General features: G+C 39.4%; 1 protein-coding gene across 12 annotated transcripts in view; it reads right to left on the bottom strand.

Moving 5' to 3' along the window:
• Scmh1 (Scm polycomb group protein homolog 1) overlaps positions 1-23,410 on the bottom strand; it is a 125,386-nt gene that overhangs the window by 18,389 nt on the left and 83,587 nt on the right. For all 12 annotated transcript variants that reach the window (XM_040756746.1, XM_040756752.1, XM_040756751.1 and 9 more), the window contains 2 exons: positions 9,116-9,345; positions 5,058-5,184 (listed from right to left, as the gene is read on the bottom strand). In XM_040756746.1, the coding sequence (XP_040612680.1) occupies positions 5,058-5,184; positions 9,116-9,345 (357 nt within the window). The remainder of the gene's footprint in view (positions 1-5,057; positions 5,185-9,115; positions 9,346-23,410) is intronic.

A 23,410-nucleotide genomic window follows, 5' to 3' on the forward strand; every position in this document is an offset into this window, starting at 1 on the left:
TGCTCTCTCAGCCTGGACACATGGGTGAGGGCCTAGGTCCTGCCCTGGATGAAATGACAGCCTTTGGATACCCCCCCAAGGAGAGCCTCACCCTCCCTGGGGAATGATGTGAGGATTGGGTGGGGAGCCAGGGGAGGGCTGGTGGAGGGACTAGGGAGGAGTGAGAGAGGGGGCTGGGACTGACATGTAAAACATGCATGCATGTTTCTAAGACATAATTTTCAAATAAAAGTTTTAATAAATGGAGGAAAAAAAAGAAACTGGCTCATGTGCTCATTTGAATTCTGGAATTTCTGTGATTAGAAACTGCTGTACACTATAAAGTCATCCTAACTCTGGCCCACAGCCAGGAGTTCATTATGTGATTCTTTAGTTCAAGTCTTCTGATGGAGAGGAGCAACACCCACGTCCTGTGGCTGAGAAATGCCACATAAGAGGACTCAGGTACCTACACCTCATTCAGAGAATGAGATGCTGGACCTGCTGCCTCATATTGTAAAGAGATGACAGTTTTGATGAAAAGTCCTGTGAAGGAAGAATTAATTTCACAAGTAGGAAAATTGTAAATAATTTATATGTAGAGAGTTGTCTGAAGCGATTCTATAATCGTCCTCCACTGACAGGTGAGGTCTGCTCAGGGATTCCCCAATTAATTTAGGTTATGTGGCTGACTGATAGCATATGTTTGAAATGATGCTATGCTAAGTTTGGGATTTTGGCATTAGTGTCCTACTAGCCATATTCTGTTGATAGTGGGCGTTGCAGCTAGGAGAAGTTGGAATTATCTGGGAAGAGGCATCAATTTCTCAATTGAGAAAATGCCCCCACATGATTGGCCTACAGGCAAGTCTGTAGGGCATTTTCTTGACTGATGATTGATATGCAAGGATCCAGCTCATTGTGGGTGGTGCTAACCCTAGACGAGTAGTCTTGGATGGTACAAGAAAGCAGACTGAGTAAGCCATGAGGAGCAAGCCACTAAGTAGCACTCCTATGTAGCTTCTGCTTCAGTTCCTGCCTCCAGGTTGCTGCCCTGACTTCCTTTGAGGGTGGAATGTGATATGAAAGGGTAAACCAAATAAACCCTTTCCTCATCACATTTCTTTTGGTATTGTGGGTTTTTTTGTTTGTTTTTTAGACAGGGTTCCTATATATATCCCTGGTTGTCCTGGAATTTGCTCTGTAGACCAGGCTGGCCTCAAAAGGTGTCTGCCACTACCACTGGGCTTGGTCATGCCATTTTATCACAGCAATAGGAAACTCTAAGTTAGGATAATCAAAGGATCAGTCAACTCTAAGCTGGGCAGTGGTGGCGTATGCCTTTAATCCCAGCACTTGGGAGGCAGAGGCAGGCGGATCTCTGAGCCAGCCTGGTCTACAAAGCTACACAGAGAAACCCTGTCTCGGAAAACCAAAAAAAGAAAAAAAATTCAGTTGACTCTCTAGACACATAGAGTTTAAGACCAACTTGAACAATACTGAAAGACTGTTTCAAAACAAAACACCAAAAAAAATCAACAAAACCAAAACAAACAAAAACCCATCAACAAAACCAAAACAACAAATATTGAAAGAAGTCAGGTGGAAAAATCATCTTACCTATAGGATACTATCTCAGAAACCATGCAAACATAGAGAAAATATAATGAAATATCTAAATTATTATGAGAAAAGCCCCCACCAACCTAGACTTCTGAACCCCATGAAATTCTCCTTCAAATGTGGAGAAATAAAGAAAACAAAAGCTAAAATAGTATCTTTCAAGAAATGTTAAGTCCTTTAGTAAGAAATAAAACAGAAACCTAGATTTTAAAAAGGGCTAGGGAGTATAGCTCAGTGACAGAATACTTGCCTAGGACAAGACCCTAACCTTGATTAGCATAACTATTAAACAAACAAACAAATAAATGAATGAATAAATAGATGAACAGAAGAAAAAATATGAGAAAGACTAAATGAAGACAACAATGAACAAATTTTTATTTTTAATCTGCTAAAATTAAATCTAAATAATAATTATCAATACTATATTTGATCACCTGTGCTTATAGGTACACACACACACACACACATATATAAATATACATATACATAATGCTTAAATATAAGTGAAATGATTGGTACCAATGTCTTAGTCACTGTTCTATTGCTGTCCTCTGATCTCCACACATGCACTGTGGCACATATCAATCCCAAGCATATAAATGCAAAACAAAACAACAACAATAAAAACAATCAAAACCCAAAACCAGATAGAACTACAATAAATCAATTATTGTCGATGGAGACTTCAACATCCTTCTATCAGAAAATGGATAGATACAATAGGACAAAATAAAAATGAAATCAGCAAGAATATAACTGAAATAAATAGTATCATTAATCAACTAGCTACAATTGATATCTAACAAATATTTTATTCAGTAACTGTAGCTCAAACTCACAAAGATCAGTCACAATAGACAGACCACATTCTGGGCCATAAGACACACTTGAACAATTTTAAAAAAGAAACCAAGCAGTGTTCTTTTTCATACCACAGTAGAATTAAGATAGGAAGCAAATATCCAAATATATGATCATTAAACAACATATTTCTGAAAAAACGTAAGTCAATAGTATGAGAAATAAAAAAAACATTCTTAATATGTGAAAAATTTCTTAGTGACACGTGTGAGATACAATAGAAGCTGGGTTGAGAAGCAAAGCACAACAATGAACAGATTTAGAAAAGAAAAACCTAAAGTCAATAATACAAGTGTACACCCAAAGAAACTCAAAAAACAGAAACTTAAACCCAGACTAAGAAGAAGAGAATAAAAATTAGAGAAATTAATGAAATTTAAAGAAAAAATTTAGAAAAAAATCCCAATGTGTAACGTGTAGTCTTCCCGCCAGCTGCCTGGGTCCTGTCGCTGTTTTAGCTCCCAAAGAACACACAAGACACTATATTAATTATGAAGCTGTTGGCCATTTACTATTGTTTCTCATTGACTAGCTCTGACTTAATCATTGACCCATAATTATTAATATATATTTTTATAAGGACTTATCTTTCCAAGGATGCCCTCCTGATGCATCCTTTCCTCCTGGGAGATCACATGGCGATGACTCTCTTCACTACATTTCCCAGAATCCTCCTAGACTCCTACTCCTGCCTATCTTGCTTCTCTATTGGCCAACAGTGCTTTATTTACATATACACAGAAGGACTCCCCCCATCACTAATGAAATCAAAAGTTGGTTTTGTAAAAAAGATAAAAGGAGATGGCACAATCTGCGAAAGAAAAACCACATGATCATCTCACTAGATGCTGAAAAAGCCTTTGACAAAATCCAGCACCCCTTCATGATAAAGGTCCTAGAGAGATCAGGGATAACAGGAATGTACCTGAATATAATAAAAGCAATATACAGTAAACCAACAGCTAACATCAAACTAAATGGAGAGAAACTCAAAGCAATGCCTCTAAAATCAGGAACAAGACAAGGCTGTCCACTCTCTCCATATCACTTCAATATTGTACTTGAAGTTCTAGCTACAGCAATAAGACAACAAAAGGAGATAAAGGGGATACAAATAGGAAAAGAAGAAGTCAAACTTTCACTATTTGCAGATGATATGTTAGTTTACATAAGTGACCCAAAAAACTCCACAAGGTTACTCTTAGAGCTGATAAACACCTTCAGCAATGTGGCAGGATACAAGGTAAACTCAAAAAAATCAGTGGCCCTATTATATACAGATGATGAACATCAAACAGACTGGACCAGAAAAGAAAATCCCCATGACACATGATAATCAAAACTCTGAATTGAGAGAAAAAAAAAGGATTTTGAAAGCTGCAAGGAGGAAGACCAAGTCACACATAAAGGCAGGCCTGTTAGAATAACACCTGGATCTCAATGGAGCCTAGGAGATGCAGAGGAGCCTGGACAGCTTTTCTACAAACAGAGAGACTACAGATGCTATTCCAGATACCCAGCAAAACTACCAATCATAACAGAAGGAGAAAGAAAAATGTTTCAGGATAAAAACAAATTTGAACAATTTCTGCCTACCAATCAAGCTCTATAGAAAGCACTAGAAGGAAAACTGTGATCTGAGGGGAAGGTTAACTACATTAATGAGGACACAAGGATTAAATAATTCCAGAATAGTCAATTAAAAGGGTAGATAATAAAGTGTACCATAACAACAAAATAATAGGAATTAATAAACATTGCTCAATAGTATCTCTCACTATCAACAGTCTCATTTTCTCAATAAAAACATTGAATTAGAAAACAGGAACCATCTTTTTGCTGTATCCAAAAAACACACTTCACCATCAAGGACGGATATCACCTTAAGGTAGAGGGATGGAAAACAATATTCCAAGCAAAGGGAACCAATAAGCAAGCAGCAGGCTGTGGGGCTTGGTTGGGCACTAATTGTGGGTGGATTAAGGAAGTCCACAAGCACCCTAGTAAAAGAATAACAAATATTTATTTAGGGAACACTCACACACTGAAGTAAGGAGCCACCTTGGTCTTCTGCCCTTGGAGGCACAGGATGCTGCCATGCAGGATGATGATTAGGTCTTAGATCATCATCTGGAGAGACAGCCAGTGTGACCCCCTCCTCTTCCTTATAAGGGATCACGTCTGCACACCAAAACTATGCCTAAGACTCCGAAATTATTGGTGGAAACAAATTCCCACTACAGAATAAAGCTTCTGAAAGGTGAAAGGGATCTTTAAGGGAATGACCCAACTAAGCAAGCTGAGCATTACTCTAAACTGGGCCAGCAAGCTCTGCATGTTTCCCTATTCCTTGCAACTGGACCCCATTTCCCAACTTTGAGTGCACAGAACAGTGTGTGTGTGCTTTATTGCTCTGACAAACAAAATGAAATTTCTGTAACATTAGTTCAAACACCATAGGAAAAGTTTTTTAACCTAGGTTCTACCTACATTTACATGTGGACAGGACTAGTTATTGGCAGAAAACAAGAGGATATGTAGACACTGTGCCTTAGGGGTAAAGTGAAGTTAGTTTTGTCCTCTGCTCTTACCTGTGGGGGCCTGCATGGCTGAACTGGGGATGGTGGCAGCATCTTGGGGAACAGTGCTGGTATCTGGTTCAGGGGTGCTGGTTGTTGGTGAGGTGGGTGGTGGGCTCAGCAAAGTCCGAGGTTTCCTCTGTTAAAATAGATGGGGAAAAGTTTTCTACCTGTGAAAGGTAACTTCCCTTTCATTCCTCTATTCTTAGCAATCACACCCATGAAATAAACAAATTTATAAATGGAACCACACTTTATTTTCAGCTGAATAAATGGCCCCAAAGTTGTACATATTGAAAGTACTTTGTAAAACATTTTTCTGAATGTATGTATATGCTTTTGGTCTTCTACAGAGAAAGAGCTTAATGTACTTTTATGCTAGATTCAGTACCATAAGAACTCCAAATCCTTTATAAATTGGGCAGATACTGTTATTACTTTGTTTCTGTCTTTAAATGGAAATGGACCTTCTGACTCTACCAGCTGCTTTCCTCTGCCTCCTCCATTCAGCTCATTGCCTGCTATTAGTAATCTAACAGTTCCTGGTTACACAACTTCGCTAACACCCTGCGCTTTTGTCTGGCTCACATATTTACAATTTAAGCTTTCTCTTTAACAGGAAATGTTCTTTCTTGTTCACATTATAAATTTATGTCCATCTAGGAAGCTTTTTTACTTTTTCTCTTCACTCTATACTTTGTATTGTCCATGTACATAATATTACTTGCTTGCACACTGAGAGCTCTGTGATGGTCTGAGTGTCATTCCTCACATGGCACTAGACATATAAGTATTAATAAATGTTTATCATGAAGAATACAATGTAGATTACCAATAAATTGGTAATTAAGAAGATCTGAGAGAAAACTGTTATTGTTATTATTTTTTGCTGGAACTCAGAATGTTTCCAGAAACAGTTTCTAAAACCTTTTGCTATACAAGGAAAAGAACCATTATCAAGATCCAAAAATCTTCTTTCACAAAGTGCTTGTGTAAAGTATACTGATGTATAAATCTGTCTGCCTTCTAGGGACACATAATCTAGAGAGAACTGCTGACAACAGGGGCCATACATCAAATGACTTCACATGAGGAAGCCATCATGTAAAATCCTCATTAGAAATGGACATATGTTCACATTATCAGGCACTCCTTAAAGTAGAATTTCATGTAAGTAGCAAGTCATGATAGAAAGGAAATAACTACTACTAGTTCAACTTCAATGAGTTGGTGCTATGATTTCAAGGGTCCCTCAGAGAGCTGCCTGGTGAGTTGAGTACCCAAATGTTGTAGAAGAAAGCAGAAAGATGGAAGATATCATTAACATTTTAGATAACTGTAATTACATGAATTCTACATGAATTATTCATGAATTAGCTTAGTTCCATTTCACAAGGGAGAAGGGGATCCAGTACTCAACTGAAAGAAGCTGTTCCAAAGTCACATAGGTGACCATAAATGGAGATGAAATCAAAGCCTAAATGTGTCTGGTTTCTGAGACTTCCTTTTTGTTTCAAAAAGAATTTGTGTCATCACATGGAAAGCATATATTTTAATAGAATTATGCAAAAGATAAAAGGGGGAATTAGGCAGATGCTAGGACAAAAAATAAAGGATATCATGAGAACTTTTACTTTCAAGAGGATGGGAAGAGGACATTGGCTACTATGTTTTCGATTTCAGAAGGGGGTAGGGCAGAGCAATCATAGTATCTGAGATCTTAGTTTTCAATGGATATTAAAGGCCCTTTAATATAACCATCTTCAAAAACAAACAAACAAAACCACTTAATCCTCCATTTCCCCCGCCCATTTGTCTTAGTGGCATTGGGAACTGCTGTGTATTATGCAGTATATCCTTCTGTCTAAATAGCTTTACTTGGCAAATGTTCATTGTGTAATGTGTTGCTGGTCAGGTTCAAGGCCTCCAGGCATGTGGTTCACCATCAATACTGGTCCCTCACCAACACTACTTTTGGATATCCTGCTGCTTCCTTGAGTCAGTTTTCTTGGTTTTGTTTTGGTCTTTTTTGTTTGCTTATTTTTAATTAATATTCTAATTTGCATTTTTAATTTTTATTCTATTTTTATTATTTCTTTTTTTTATTTCTCTTGGGGAGAAGTTACAAGAGTGAAGGATGAATAAAGAGGGACAGGGAAAGGAGTGGGATTGGAGTGAATGATGTGAAATTCCCAAAGAATCAATAAAAATTATAATAAAAAGACTGAAGATTATAGTAATTTTAATATTTAGCATTCTGATTCTATGATTTCAATGTGTTTTTTCTATTTATTCTGTTTTATTTTGAAGAGAAATTCTAGAATAAATATATTTAAATGGCTTATACTTTGTTAACTACCAAAATGTATGCTAAGACAAATTCAAAAAGATTTAGTGACAGGTAACAGATAAAATGCAATCAAAGTATTTTCTGAAAAAAATCATCATCAATATTTTTGCCTTCCTTTTCCTGAAACAGACCCCTGGGAGAACCACCTAGGCCCCGAGAACACACAACCACAGGGGCTTACTACTATTTGAGAAAGCTCCTTATATATTGAAACAAAGTCCTTCTATTTGAATTTCCATTTACTAGTTCTCATTTTTGTTTTTGGAGTCTCTCAGATACATACATTCCCTCTTTTGATTACCCTCAAGATATGCCCATATAATCAAAACCATGCCTCTCTGGCCTTGGCATCCTTAGGGCCTTCATTCAGCCTCAATCTCCTCTACAACATGAGAAAGAGAAGAGTGAATAAAGTAATGGTGTAATAAAGTAACAGTAGTAGTAGTTGTAGAAGTAGTAGTAGTTGTTGTCGTTGTCGACGTAGTTGTAGTAGTTGTAGTTATAACAGTGTAGTAGATAAGAGTCAGGACCAGAATTAGGTATTAGTGGCAATGGATCAGAAATAGCATTGAATGTTATACAGAAAGATTAAACAGTGACACTGAGAATTCAAATACAATAAAAAAGACACAATTAGGAGTGGTAATGTCATGACTAAAATTATCCATCCATCCTTCCTTCCACCCACCCACCCATCCATCCATTTTGCATATACAGAACATTTTCCAAGAGACAAGGTACTGCAGGAGGAAAAGAGAAGAGAAGGATAAGGTGCTTGACCTTGATGAGCTTATATTTTATAAGGACTAATGTTAGCTAGAGTTACTAACAAGCATAGCAAATCAACCAAATAACCATCTCCGGGGAAAATATGGGACTGTAATGGAGGTCCACAGAGAACAGGACATATTACCACTGGGTGATTCAAGTAATCAAATTCAGGAGGGAGGCTTTGAGAAATCCGTGATCACTGGTAAGTGATGGAGGTGAGATGCTTAGGGCCCTAGAGAAGCCTTTTCACATCACTACTTTTGTTAGGGAAGCTATCCACGAAAACGAATGATTTAAGAGGTAGCACTTTCAGTAACCATGCTCAGTGAAGTTTGATTGCTCTTTTCTCACATTAGAGGAAAGTATACAGCCATTAGGTATAGAAGGTGTGTATGCAGTAGTAATCTTGGAACTAGATCTAGGAATCAATCAATGTAATCTTTGTCATTCACTTGCTATTTCTCACATCTAACTTTTAATTTACTCCATAATAAAGTAATGCTAATAATATCTCCCAGAGCTTTGTGATGATCATAATATGGATGCAATGGCATCTAATACAGTCTGCCATTAAATAATTAAATGAAGTTTTAAAAAGAAATGGTAGCTATAGCAAAAGAAATACATTTACAGAACTAAGATATTCTCTGTTTACATGTTGGGCATCTATTTTGTGAAGGTTGTGGAGGCATGCTCTTTTATCTATGGAAGACACTGGATAGAATCTCTCAAAAACTAAAATTGGTTTCCTATCCCTATTATCCTATCTTAAAACATTAGCAAACTCCATATTAGTGCTAAATAGGGATAGCAATCTCAATTTCTCTTAAAAACCACCAACTAGGTAGACAGGATAGCTAGATGTGCTTCTTTTTGAGATAAAATGTGTGGATGCATTTCCTCTTTGCTGTCCTGTACCTATTTCTAGGAAGCCCACATTTTTACCTACCTTACTGCCGGGCTTGGGACCCCTCTTCTTTGGGAATTTCAAAGGTTCAGCTGACTTGGATGGGGTAGAGGTGGGATGGGGAATAAGGATCTTGGGTGTTCGGCCCCGCTTCTTTCCTGGTTTGCGCCCCCTCTGCCCTGGTTGATGCTCCAAGACAGTTTTGGTGCTGTGGACGCTGGACTTCTCAGTGTTCACATCAGATGCAGGGGAAGGATTCTTTGGAATCACAACTGTAAGAAAAACTCATTCCATTATCCCTTCTCCTATATTTCCATCTGTTTTAGTTGGAGTTTCTATTGCTGCTACAAAACACAATGCTACAAAAAGCAAGCTGGGGAGGGAAGGGCATATTGGGCTTACACTTCCACATTGCAGTCCATCACTGAAGGAAGCCAGGACAGGAACTCAAACAGGGCGGCAACCTGGAGGCAGGGGCTGATGCAGAGGCCATGAAGAGGTGTTGCTTACTGTCTTGTTTCTCACGGCTTGCTCAGCCTGCTTTCTTATGGAACCCAGGACACAGCCCAGGGATGGCCCCACCCACAGTAGACTGGGCTTTCCCCCATAAATCACTAATTAAGAAAATGCCTTATAGCTGGATCTTATGGAGGCATTGATCAATTGAGGTTCCCTCTTTTCAGGTAACTCTAGCTTATGTCAAGTTTACATAAGATCAGCCAGCATAACATCCCAGACAGATGGAAAAATAACTTGCATTTATGTCCAGAGTCTGCCCATGAACCTGGTTTCTTGGCATTTGACATAGGTGCTTAAATAAATTGAATTTATTTTGGCTACAATAGGAAGTTTTTAATTATTTCTAGTAGATGCAGGAAAATATTAAAACTTTCCCTAAGCATCTCAGAGAAGCATTGTGACCCAAGTTCAAAGTGAAGCCTGTGACTAGAACCAGAGACTCAGAACTGGGATAGATCTCAGGCATCTACAGCCTTCTTCTGATGAGGATGAAGATCTAATATTAGAGGAAGTGATGCCTCTCCTAGGCTACTCAGTGAGGCAAGAACTTTTGTTTTCAAACTGAGTCCCAACTGCCAAGATGACATCAACATGGTTGAGGTTTTAGCATGATTAGTGCAGTGAGAGGAGTGAAACATGAAATTGGAAAGAAATCATGCCGGGTGTTGGTGGCGCTTGCCTTTAGTCCCAGCACTCAGGAGGCAAAGGCAGACAGATTTCTGTGAGTTTGAGACCAGCCTGGTCTACAAGAGCTAGTTCCAGGACATCCTCCAAAGCCATAGAGAAACCCTGCCTCGAAAAACAAACAAACAAAAACAACAACAACAACAAAAAGGAAATCATTTCTCCTTAACTTAAAATGTTTGCTGTTTATTAACTTTAAGGTAAAGTCTAAATTCTTTATCATGATTCTCAAGAAGTTTGAGCTTTTGCCTCTGTCTTGTATTCTAGTTATGCCTGGTATCCTCATTTATCTTTATATCCTAGCTGCCCTATATATTGAGCACTTTATTATTCTTTTTTTTTCTGATCCATGCGTCCTTTATTCCATTACCAACCACCGTGCCGCATTCAGGCAACAGCACACAAACTGGCAACCAACGCAATCCAGTTGTACAACGATCTGAGGCTTACAGTACATTTAAGGCTTTTAAATTTGAAAAAAAGAAAAGAACTAAAATAAGACCAAACGACCCCAAACCCAATCCCCCAACCAATACAAGTAGTGTAGCAATTTTGAGCCTCTCATTTCTGATGTTCACCTGGCACAACTCCAGTGTCAAAACCCAAATAACTCCTAAACTAAGAAATCAGCTTAGGGTAATTTTAATTACCTAAAGTCTTCAAAGCAGAAACTTGGAATTTTTGTCTTGGAAATGTTATAAAAATTTTAATAGCAAAACATAGGAATAAAAACATATTAACAAAGTGTATTCAATCATTTACAATACAAACAAGGAATCTGCGGTCTGTCGTTGTAGTCTGACAAAAGAAAATTACCCATTAAGAATCTGTGCACAATGTCATTGCAAATATGTACAGGACTTTAAAAAAGCCGACAAAGAGGACTTTACAGAAGGAAAGTCGGCCAGGCTTTATTGGACCAACCAGACAATCAAAATATTAAAACTCTTGGCTAGTAATAAATTTACACTTAAAAAAAACCCAGTTTCCTGTTTAAGAATATTCCAATTGTATTTATATGATTACAGTTGATGAGGCTGTTGGTGATAGTTCCAGTAAATTACTCTTCAATGCATGTGTATGGGAAAGACTGGCATGTTAACACAAGTTAATGGAGGATTTCTCACAACAGTTTTCCAGTTACACTACCATAGCTTCACAAATGGATCTCACCCACGGCACCAGGGCTGAGAGTGCTGCAGATCAAACACGGGCACATGGGTGAGAGGGTGAGCCTGCACCAGTTGGGGAATCAGAGTGACAGCAAGGGAGACAGACTTGATCATGTTTTAGTCTATGATGCTGGGAAACGGTCCCCACGGTCAGCTCTCATTGCCACTCCTGCAAGGTCATACAGCTGAGACTCCAGCTGCTCAGCCTAATGGAAGGTGGAGATTAAGTACAAAAGACAGACTTTGTTAGCTCTTTAAGGAGAACATCCCAAGGACTGGGCCCCTCTCTGCGGTTATTGAGCATCACTGTTAATCCAGTCAAAGCGTGTGCAAACAAGGATCCTCGCTTCACAGTAATGAGGTAAGGTCGGCCGCCATCTTCAGGAGTTGGGAAGCTCGTGAGATATGAATTGTTTTAGTCATTCTAGGTACTGTGCATAGAGCTCTATGTCATTGTGCCCGGCCCCCTCAACCCACAGGGGCTCCACAGCAGGGGGACAGCGCTCTATATTGAGCACTTTATTATTCTTGGTTATGCATGTAGCAATACTTAGTTTCCAAAACTTTCTAATGGAAGCCTCTGACCAGGCCACCACTAAGTCAGTACTTATGAAGTATTCTGTGGACATCGGTGTTATAGGACTGTTTTATGTCATTCATTCATCTTCTCCTTAAATTGAGAATATTTAGAGATAAGGAATCCTAATTCATTCCAAAAATAGTTATTGAGCACTTGCTATAGGTTATATACTGTTTTGAGTCCTGGGGATAGAACAGTGAATAGAGCAGACATAGTTTCCACTCATAGAGCTTATCTCTTAGTGAGAGAAATAGAAGGGGAACATATAATATAATGTATATATATATAATATAGTATAATATAATATCAGGTAGTGACAAGCACTATGATGCATGTAGGGCAAGGATACTGGATAGGTTGGGAAGCTTTCTTTTAAGAGAAAATATTTATACACTGTTCCAAGGAACAAGCCTATGAAGACCCCACAGAAGAGTCTTCAAAGTCTATTTTGTAAGTCTAATGTGTAACAAATACAAATTCTGAAGTGGGAACATGTTAGTGCGTTTGAAGTTAGCATAGCTGGACATAAATTAGAAATGTGGAGAATAGGTTAGAGAAGAATAGCAGTAAGACTTCTGGGTAGAAAGCCACTAAACAGGTTGCTATGTAAACACAAGTATTTACATATGAACCCAGAATCCATCTAAAAAAGCTGGTGTGGTGGTATGTACTTGTAATCCCAGCTTTGAAGAGACAGAGATAGGGAGGCAGCTGGGGCTCTTTGGCCAGCCAGCCTAAACTACCTAGTGAAGCAGGACAATGAGACCGCAACTCAAAACCAAGGTGTGTGTGTGGAGTGCTGGGGGAAGGTGCAGTCAGCAGAGTGCTTGCTTACAAGCAAGAACATCTGAGTTCAGACCTTCAGCACTAACATGCACCAACATAAATATAGTACACAAAGACATACAAGTACTTGAAACTACCCTATCCTAACAAAAATCCCAAAGTTAAAAAGGCTGGAATCCATCTCTAACAATGGTGGAGGATGTGAAAGAATTAGAATTAAACATACCTAGTTTGAATATAAACCATTATTTAAAATTGCTTAGTTGTATACCTTATGGCCCAACAAAATAAATAACATGGCTAACAACAGACATGTGCTAGGATATTTATCACAGCATTTTCATGAGGTAAATGCTGGAAACAACCCAAATGACAGACAGAAGACTAGAATGTAATATATTCATACAGGACACCACAAGAAGCATAACCATTTTTATATGTAACATAGCTGAATTCTATATGAAAGAAGCCAAATAAAAATTACATGACAAGCCGGGCAGTGGTGGCGCACGCCTTTAATCCCAGCACTCGGGAAGCAGAGGCAGGCGGATCTCTGTGAGTTCGAGGCCGGGCTGGACCGATAGCCTCCTAAACAATACAGAGAAACCCTTTCTTGTAAAAACCAAAAAAAAAAAAATTACATGACAAAAAGTCAGAATATACAATTTGTGAAGTTTGAAAATAGAAAAAGTAATCTAGATTGATAAGATGTTAGGTACCTTTGAGGGACTTGGATACTATGAGGGAGCCTTCCAGATGCTTAAGATGAACTATATCGGAATAAAAGAAACAGAGACGATAGAATAGGGCTGAGGAGAAGGCTCAGTTCTTGCTGCACAAGAATGAGAACCTGAGTTAAGATCCCTAGCACTCACATAAAAGTGATAAAAATGGGCTCTAGTGGTGTGCACCTGTAACACTAGTGGATACCAGAGGCTCTTCATGAACCAGTGTAGCCTAAAAGGCAAGCTCCAGGTTCAGTAAGAGAATTTGTCTCAAAAGGGGGCAGGTAGAAAGTGATGGAGGAAGACACCTGAAGTTGACCTCTGATCTCCATACATGCATGCATGGATAAGGGCACCCTTATACACTTGTGAATACATGCACTACCCATGCATGCACGCACCCCCACACACCAAAGTATAATGGTGCGTTAAAATCTTGGTATTATTAGAGAAGTAATTGGATTCAGGGTACATTTGAAGGAAGAGTTGACTTGACTGGATGTCAGTGAGCCAAAAATTAGCAGGCAAACCACAAAAGCATATTGAACACATTCAATTAAAATCATATCTAATGAAAAAGAGGAATTATACATGAAAGAATGTTATTATCTGGAAAATCTGAGAGAGTGATGCCTTTTATTGAGATGGAAAACACTGGAGAAAGAGATCTGGGATTGAGTTTCTAAGCTTGTTTCTTATGAGCTGTCTACCAGATATTAAACTATGAAAATGTTAATTAGGAAGTTATATATCTGAGTCTGGAATCCAAAAGAGATGGTAGAACTGAAGATAAAAATTTGAGAATCATCAGTGTGTTTACTGGGATATAAAATCATTTGACTAAATTAGATTTTATTGAGTATGAATACACACTCAAGAAAAGATGGGAAAAGATAGTTTCTAAGTCACATTAATGTACGTCAGTTAGAGGGAAGAAGAACTAGCAAAGAGATTAAAGATTGGCCTAAGAGTGAATCCAGAAGAAAACGAGCGTGAAGTCCCAGAAGCCAAGTGAAAGAAGTGTTCTAGGAAAGGGGGAAAGGCAGCATCTCAACCTACTGATCAAAGCTACGATCACCCACCTGAAACACATCCAGTTTATCTTCTAATGTGATAGACTGAGAATACCATATATTCTTCATCTCAGCTTCAAATCACTTATCTTGATGTCAGACACACCAAAACTGACATTCAGTTAACAAAACAACTAGCCTTGTCAATGTTCCAGAGAGAAAAATACAAGAACTATTCTAGATTCTGAAGGCTAATGTGACATACAGTTAATGCAACATATGCTATGGGGAAATACACATTTTGAAAAGGGATATCAGATCAATTGATAAGATTTACATACTGATTCTGGTAACGTCTGATGTCAAGTGTGGCTTGTTGAGTCACTAGGGCAGGGAATCATATGCATTACTGAATAAATCAGAGGATGCATTTACCCTATGATTTAGCAGTTCCAATCATAACTCCATGGAGGTTCTTGCACATGTATATCAGTATATGTGTAAAAATGCTCATAGTAGTTATTATTTTTAATAATAGATAAGTCCAAATGTGCACTATTAGTAAAATGGGTTTAGGCTGGGGAATAGCTCACTGGCATAGTATGTGAGCATCATGAATCATGGGTTTAATCTACACCACACACACATTTAAAACGGACGGGGAGAATATTTTATATGCTGTGTAAGCTAAGAATGGTGGCTCACATCTATAACACAAGCACTTGGGAAGCCACAGCAAGTACTGCAGTGAGTTCAAGGTCAACCTGAGCTACAGAATTAGACTGTCTCAAAAAAAGTTATGAAGATAGCAGTTCTCAGGGTGTGGTCTGGAGATTTATACAGAGAATGGTTAGTTAGTAAAGTGCTTGCTGCCCAAACATGAGGATATGAATGCACATCTTTTGGGTATATGCCTAAGAGTGGAATTGCTGGGTCTTGTGGTAGACTGATTCTCATTTTCCTGAGGAATCTCCATACCTATTTCCAAAGTGGCTGTACAAGCTGACACTCCCACCAGCAGTGTAGGAGTGTTCCCCTTTCTCCACATCCTTATGTTCATAGCAGCATTATTTGTAATAGCCAGAACCTGGAAGCAACCTAGATGCCCCTCAACTAAAGAGTGGATAGAGAAAATGTGGTACATTTACACAATGGAGTACTATTTAGTGGAAAAAAATAATGGAATCTTAAATTTGCAGGCAAGTGGATGACACTAGGAGAAACCATCCTGAGTGAGGTAACCCAGTCACAAAACGACAAACATGGTATGCACTCACTCATATATGGATTTTAGACATGGAGCAGGGGATTGCCAGCCTATAATCCCACTGCCAGAGAGTCTGGGAAACAGGGAGGACCTTAAGAGAGATATGCATGGTACCCCAGAGAAGGGGAATGGGACAGGATCTTCTGAGTGGATTGGGAGCATGGGGGGAGGGGAGAGGGAGCTGGGCAAAGAGAGAAGGGGAGAGGAGGACATGGGGGAGCAGGAAGGTTGAGTCAGGGGAAGAATAGAGGAGAGCAGGATGAGAGATACCATAATAGAGGGAGCCATTATAGGTTTGAGAAAAGATCTGGCACTAGTGAGATTTCCAGAGATCTACAAGGATGACAACAACTGGCAATCTAAGCAATATTGAAGAGGCTACCTTAAATGCTCTCCCCTGAAAATGAGACTGATTACTACCTTATATGCCATTCTGGAGCCTTCATCCAGTGGCTGATGGAAGCAGAGGCAGACACCCACAGCTAAACACTGAACTGAACTCCTGGAACCCAGTTGCAGAGAGGGAGGAGTGATGAGCAAAGGGATCAAGACCAGGCTGGTGAAACCACACAGAAACACCTGACCTGAACAAGGGGGAGCTTATGGACCCCAGACTTACGGCTGAGAGGCCAGCATGGGACTGATCCAGACCCCCTAAATTTGGATGTCAGTGAGGAGGCCTTAGCAATCTATGGTGCCTTGGGTAGTAGATCAGTATTTATCCCTGGCATACGAATGGACTTTGGGAACCCATTCCACATGGAGCGATGCTCTCTCAGCCTGGATACATGGGGGAGGGCCTATGCACATACTTATGGTACCATAATCAAGGTAAAAAAAAACCACACAGTCACCATCTCCAAAAGTTTTCTTCTGTTTCATGCACAAAACTTAAGTCCAAATATATCAAAGACCTCAACATAAATCCAGCCACACTGAACCTCTTAGAAGAGAAAGTGGGTGGTACCCTTGAACGAATTGGTACAGGAGACAGCTTCCTGAACATAACACCACTAGCACAGACAGTGAGATCAACAATTAATAAATGGGACCTCCTGAAACTGAGAAGCTTCTGTAAGGCAAAAGACACAGTCAGCAAGACAAAAAGGCAGCCCACAGATTGGGAAAAAATATTCACTAATCCCACATCTGACAGAGGGTTAATCTCCAAAATTTACGAAGAACTCAAGAAGCAAGTCTCCAAAACATCAAAGGACCCAATTAAAAAGTGGGCTGCAGAACTAAATAGAGAATTTTCAATAGAGGAGTCTAAAATGGCTGAGAGGCACTTGAGAAAGTGCTCAACATCCTTAGCCATCAGGGAAATGCAAATCAAAACAACTCTGAGATACCATCTTACTCCTGTCAGAATGGCTAAAATCAAAAACACCAATGACAATTTATGCTGGAGAGGATGTGGTGAAAGGGGGACACTCCTCCATTGCTGGTGGGAGTGCCAACTGGTTCAGCCACTTTGGAAATCAGTATGGAGATTCCTCAGAAAAATAGGAATAAACCTACCACAAGACCCAGCAACTCCACTCTTAGGCATATATCCACAAGATGCCCATTCATACAACAAGGATGTCTGTTCCACTATGTTCATAGTAGCATTATTTGTAATAGCCAGAACTTGGAAGCAACCTAGATGTCCCTCAACCGAAGAGTGGATAGAGAAAATGTGGTACATTTACACAATGGAGTACTATTCAGCAGAAAAAAAAACAATGGAATCCTGAGATTCGCAGGCAAATGGATGACACTAGAAGAAACCATCCTGAGTGAGGTAACCCAGTCACAAAAAGAGAAACATGGCATGTACTCTCTCATATATGGATTTTAGACATAGATCTGGGGAGTGCCAGCCTACAATCCCATGGCCAGAGAGTCTGGGAAACAGAAACTTCATTCAGTGGCTGATGGAAGAAGAGGCAGACTCCCTCGGTTAAGTACTGAGCTGAACTCAAGAAAGCCAGTAACAGAGAGGGAGGACTGATGACCAAAGGGATTAAGACTGGGCTGGTTTAACCCCCAGAAACAGCTGACCTGACGAAGGTTAACTCTTGAATCCCAGGCATCAGCCTGGGAATCCAGCATGGGACTGATCAAGACCCCCCTGAATGCGGGTGTCAGTGAGGAGGCCTAGGTAATCTATTGAGCCTTGGGCAGCAGATCAGTACCCATCCTGAGTATACACATGGACTTTGGACTCCCATCCAACAATGTGAGGTGCACTCTCACCCTGAACTCTTGGGGAAGGGTCTAGGCCCTACCCTATATGAAATGACAGACTATGGACACCCCCATGGAGGGCCTCACCCTCCCTGGGGAAATGAGAGGATAATGGGGGGGGGATTGGGGGGAGAGCACGGGAGGAGGGGAGGGAAAGGGAGTGGGACCTGGAACTGACTTGTGAAGCAACCTTGTTTCTTATCTAAATTTAAACTGAAAAATAAATAAAAAATAAATAAAAAATTGCAAAAACCAAAAAAAAAAAAAAAAAAAAAGAACATTTCGCTTGATGTTTGAAAGAAAATGGCCTCCAAAGGGAGTGACACTGTTAGGAGTGTGTGACCTTGTTGGAAAAGTGTGTCACTGTGGGGGGGGGCTTTGAGATCTCTTTTGCCCAAGCTTCCCTCAGTGTGACTTTTAGTCAACTTCCTGTTGCCTGCAACATGTAGCACTCAGCTCTAGTACCATGTCTACCTGCACACCATCATGCCACCTACCACGATGATAATGGACTGAACCTTTGAAACTGTAAGCCACCACCTCAATTAAATGTTTTCCTTATAAGAACTGCTGTGGTTATGGTATCTCCTTACAGCAATAAAACCCTAAGACACATGAGAACTACATTTCTAACAAAATCTTAAGCAAAGAGTATATATGGGTGTTATATTGTATAGTAAGTCTCTGGAACTTACTAAGCATCACTGAAGCTTTAAACCCACTGAGTAACAACTCAGCATTATTCTCTCACACCTTGGCAATTGCCATTCTAGTTTGTTTCTATACATTTGGCTGCTTTAGATACTTCATATGAATATTATTATCCTTTTATGTCTGGCTTATTTCACTTAGCAAAAAGCCCTCTGGTTTTTCCATATTGTTATAAATGACATTCATATTTATATTCTTATCCATTCTTTTTCTCTCTTCCCTCATCTTAGTCCTTTAACATTGAGTTTCACTGTCTGCATACACCATAATTTCTCAATCTGCTTATCTGTTCACAAATACCTAGTTTATTTCCATGGATTATGTTCCTGTTCCTGTTTTAAAAAGTTTGGTTTGGGGCTGGAGAGATGGTTTAGCAGCTAAAAAACACTGGCTGCTCTTCCATAAGACCTGCTGGAAACTGTTCCAGCAATGACAGAGCAATTCACAACTGTTATAACTCTAGTCCCTAGGGATCCAAACCCTATCCTGGTCCCCTTGGGCATCAGGAACACACATGGTGCAGACATAAATACAGGCAAAACATTCACACACATAAAATAAAACAAATAGATTGGAAAATTTTATTTTAAAAGTTCTATGTTTTAATTTCTACTATAGTGACACAAGATATAAGTTACATAAAATTTTTGAAGTCTTTAAAAATGTATTTGATAGTTGATCATGTCTACTTGATGATATTTAGAATCATTCAGAAGACAAATGTCTACATATGTCTGTGAGGGTATTTCTCGAGTTTTAAGAAGATAGGAAGACCTACCCCAAATGTAGGTGGTACCATTCCATAGGCTGGGGTCTTAGACCAAATAAAAAGTAAACAGTAGGAAATCAGTGGAGTATCAGCATTAATTTCTCTCTGCTTTCTGACAGCTGGCACAATGAGTCTTACATTCTTGCCAAATGCTAGAATCACTCTGTCACTACATTTTCCTTGCCTTCATGGACTACTGTGCCTTTAAACTGTGAGGCAAGAGAAACCCTCCCTTCCTTGAGTTGATTTTGTCAGGTATTTGGTCACAACAACAGGAAAAGTAGCACAATATAAATATCTACAAAATAAACCAGCACATATCAACAGCAATACTTTGAGAAAGTTCTAACACATTTGCATAGAAAAAACTTAACTCTCATTAAATTCAGCATTCTACTTATTTTATACCTTAGCCTGAGTAATTAAATAAGCCAAATGGCCTCACTTTAAACTGATTATTATGAGTCCCAAGACAGTGATAGCCCATGAACCTAGGTAGGGTAGGGAAGTAATGAATCACTTTGGAATTGCTGCTGTCACCTGACAAACAAGGTTCTTAGTTGGTACCTAATACATGGATATAGAATAGAAATGAATCCAGATAACAAAAGAACAGTCACCTGTCCCAGTTCTTTCCAGCAATTCTAGTAGCTTGCTTCTTTTTTTCCCTGAAGGCTAAGCATAGAGTAGTGTACAACTATGAAGGCCAAATCTGGAATCTCAAATGAAGCTTTGAAACGTATAGCCTCAACTGTCATCAGACAGGCTTCACACAGCAACTGATGGAAACAGATGTAGAGACCCACAACCAAACCTTAGACGGACCTCCAGTAATCCTGTTGAAGAAGAGGAAGAAGGAGGCAGAGGGGAGTCAAGGAGTCAAGGACAACACAAAGAAACCCACAGAATCAACTAACCTGAGCTCATAGGGGCTCACAGAGACTGAACAGCCAACTAGAGAGCTTGCATAGGACTGACCTAGGCTATCTGCATATATGTTATAGTTTTATAGCTTGGTCTTCTTGTGGGACTCCTAACTTTAGAATCTGTGTCTGACTCTGTTACCTGCTTTTGGGACCCTTTTCCTCATACTGGGTTGCCTCATCCAGTCTTAATAGAAGAGGAGGTACTTAGTCTTTACTGCAAGTTGATATGCCATGGCTGGCTGATATACATGGGAGGCCTGCCCTTTCCTGAAGAGGAAAGAGGAATGGGTGGGGGAGGGGTAGAGGGGACAGGGAGGGGAAATTGTGATTGCACTGGGAAAATTAATTAATTAATAATTAAAAAGGAAAGGACAAGCTTATGGAGGAGAACTGAGTATGGGGTGACATGTGGGCTGATGTGTAAGGGCAGTGTAGCTCAGTGTACTGGCCTGACAGTTGTCTCTCCTCACGTATCGCGTGCCAAGTCACTTTAGCTTGTTTTCTCACAAGTAAAATGTATCTGAAAATAATTATGCCTAATTTAGAGTTATGGGGAAAATAAACGAAACAATATGTGTGAAGGTACATTAAGTAAATATTACTTTTTCTTACCATAACAAGAAACATTCATATTTTACTTTGAATTTTTAAACATGCATACTAATGACCAGAAGGTAGGAAAGATGGAGGAGACATCATAATCAGAAAGGGAACAAACAGGCTTACATACAGGAAACATCTTGTTTTTTGAAAGACTGCATAATCACATTCCTTCCACACTGTGTCACTTGCTTCCTTGTCAGGGCAGGAAGCTCTCTAACCCTCTCACTTTGGGACCTACTGAGGCAGGAGGGAGGAGTCAGAAGCGTTACTGGAGGGAAAGAGGAATGGTAATGCTGGAAATACTGTGGAAGGTCTCTGGCCTCTGTCATTGAAAGTCTATGGCTTTCTGAAAGACACATAAGAGCAGACAGCAGACAGCCCACTCCCCTGGAAGCACCAACCATACAGAGAGTCATGCACCAGCATGGATGCAGTCAGAAGAGGATGTGTGGCTAGCAGTAGCTAGACACAGCCTCTCAGCTATTCTGGCCCTGTGACCTGCCTGGCTGGTCTAGATTGTCCAGTAACAGAACAGAGCTTTTGAGGCAAGGTATGAAATCAGTCTACTTTTGAACAAAACCTGGAAAAAAGAACTTGTCTGGTTTTAGCCTTAACTAAACAAAAGTGATCCCACTACCAGTTCCAAGGTACTTGCTGCTTCCCAGAGCCTTATAGGCAAGTAGGGGGATGGCAATAAATTTCTTACCCTGATCAAGGACCTATGTTTCTAGCAGCATATAAAAGAGTGGCACCTTCCTGAGATAAGAAGCCTGTTTCCTCTCATCTTGTTCCAAGATCCCTCAATCACTAATTGAAACCAAGCCATCCTCATCTCACTTAACACAATTGTATGGCATAGCTATGATATAACATGATCAGCAATTCACTCCTTTTTTTGTTGCCAATAATATCTTTTTAAGTGGATATACTGAATTTTATTAATCTGTTCCTTGGCTGGTGACTATTAAAGTTGTTTCAACTTTTAAGCTATAATAAACAGTGCTGCCAAAACACTCATGTTTTATAGGAATGTGTTTTCTGTTTTTTTGGGGGGGGGCAGTATACACCTATGAGTGGAAATTCTGGGTCATACAAGCAAGTATATATCCAGCTATTGTAACTTCCAAACTGTTTCCTAATGTGTTTGCAGCATTTTACCACCTTACCAGCAATGTATGAAGAGTCCTCATCACTATCCATGTTTTGATTGCAGCTGTATGAGTGGGTATGAAGTGGCATCACACTGATTCAGTTAGCATTTCCCTAATGACAAATGATGCTAACCATTTTTCCAAGGCCCTATTGGCCATTTGTATATATTCTCTGGAGAAATATATACTCAAATAATTTGCCTGTTTATAAGTTAGCATACACAGTAAGCAATAGGTTTCAGTAAGGCATTTTTACACATGTATATCATTATACTGTGTTCTTACTCACTTCCCTCCCCTAGAGTACTCCCACATTTCCTCTTGCTGGTTTTCTGAACCCTCCTAGAGAGTCACACCTTCTGTTTTAATGTTGCATGTATTACATTACTGCAATTTTACCTTATTTCCTCTCCTCAAGAGCTTTTCCTTACCTCTGACCTACACACACACACACACACACACACACACAAACACAAATCCAGAGTCCACATATGAAATATGAACATTTGTCTTTCTGAGTCTGGTTTATTTTGTTTAACATCATATGTCCCAGTTGTATCCATTTTTCTACAAATACCATGATTTCATTTTTTATTATGGAAGAATAAAATTTCATAGTATGTGTGTATGTGTATAATTATACATGTATATTTTTCTCTTTATTCATCCATTTGTTAATGGATATCTTGCCTATTTTAAAATTGGATTATTTATCTTTTCTATAGCTGAGCTATAAGTGTTCCTTATATTCTAGAAAGTGATTTCATACAATAATTCAAATGTCTTCACTCCTTGTAGGCATATCTGACCAGTGGCCAGGCTGCATGTGTCCCAAGGTAGCTATGAGTGCAACCCAGCATATTTTTAGACAACAATTTGAAAACATTGACCTCCCTACGCTGTTCTCAAATTAATTTAGAATAAAGCCACAAACTGCCACTCTGGCTTACAAAGCCCCATGATTAGGCCGCTACCTGCTTCTACAGCACCTAGTAATATCACCTTCTCCCTCAGCCTACATGCTCCTCACATCATCATTCTGTTTACGCATGCTAGTGGCACTGTGTCAGCGGCTCTGTCTGCATGCTTGTACTATCTTTTCCTAGATGGCTCCTTTTTATCCCTCAGGTTTCAATTTAAACAGCGACTTTACAGACAAATTTTCCTGAAAAGAAATTCTGAGTAAAGAAGCTCCTTTT

The sequence above is a fragment of the Mesocricetus auratus genome, unplaced genomic scaffold, assembly GCF_017639785.1.
Source record: "Mesocricetus auratus isolate SY011 unplaced genomic scaffold, BCM_Maur_2.0 Super-Scaffold_100014, whole genome shotgun sequence".
NCBI classification, from domain to species: domain Eukaryota; kingdom Metazoa; phylum Chordata; class Mammalia; order Rodentia; family Cricetidae; genus Mesocricetus; species Mesocricetus auratus.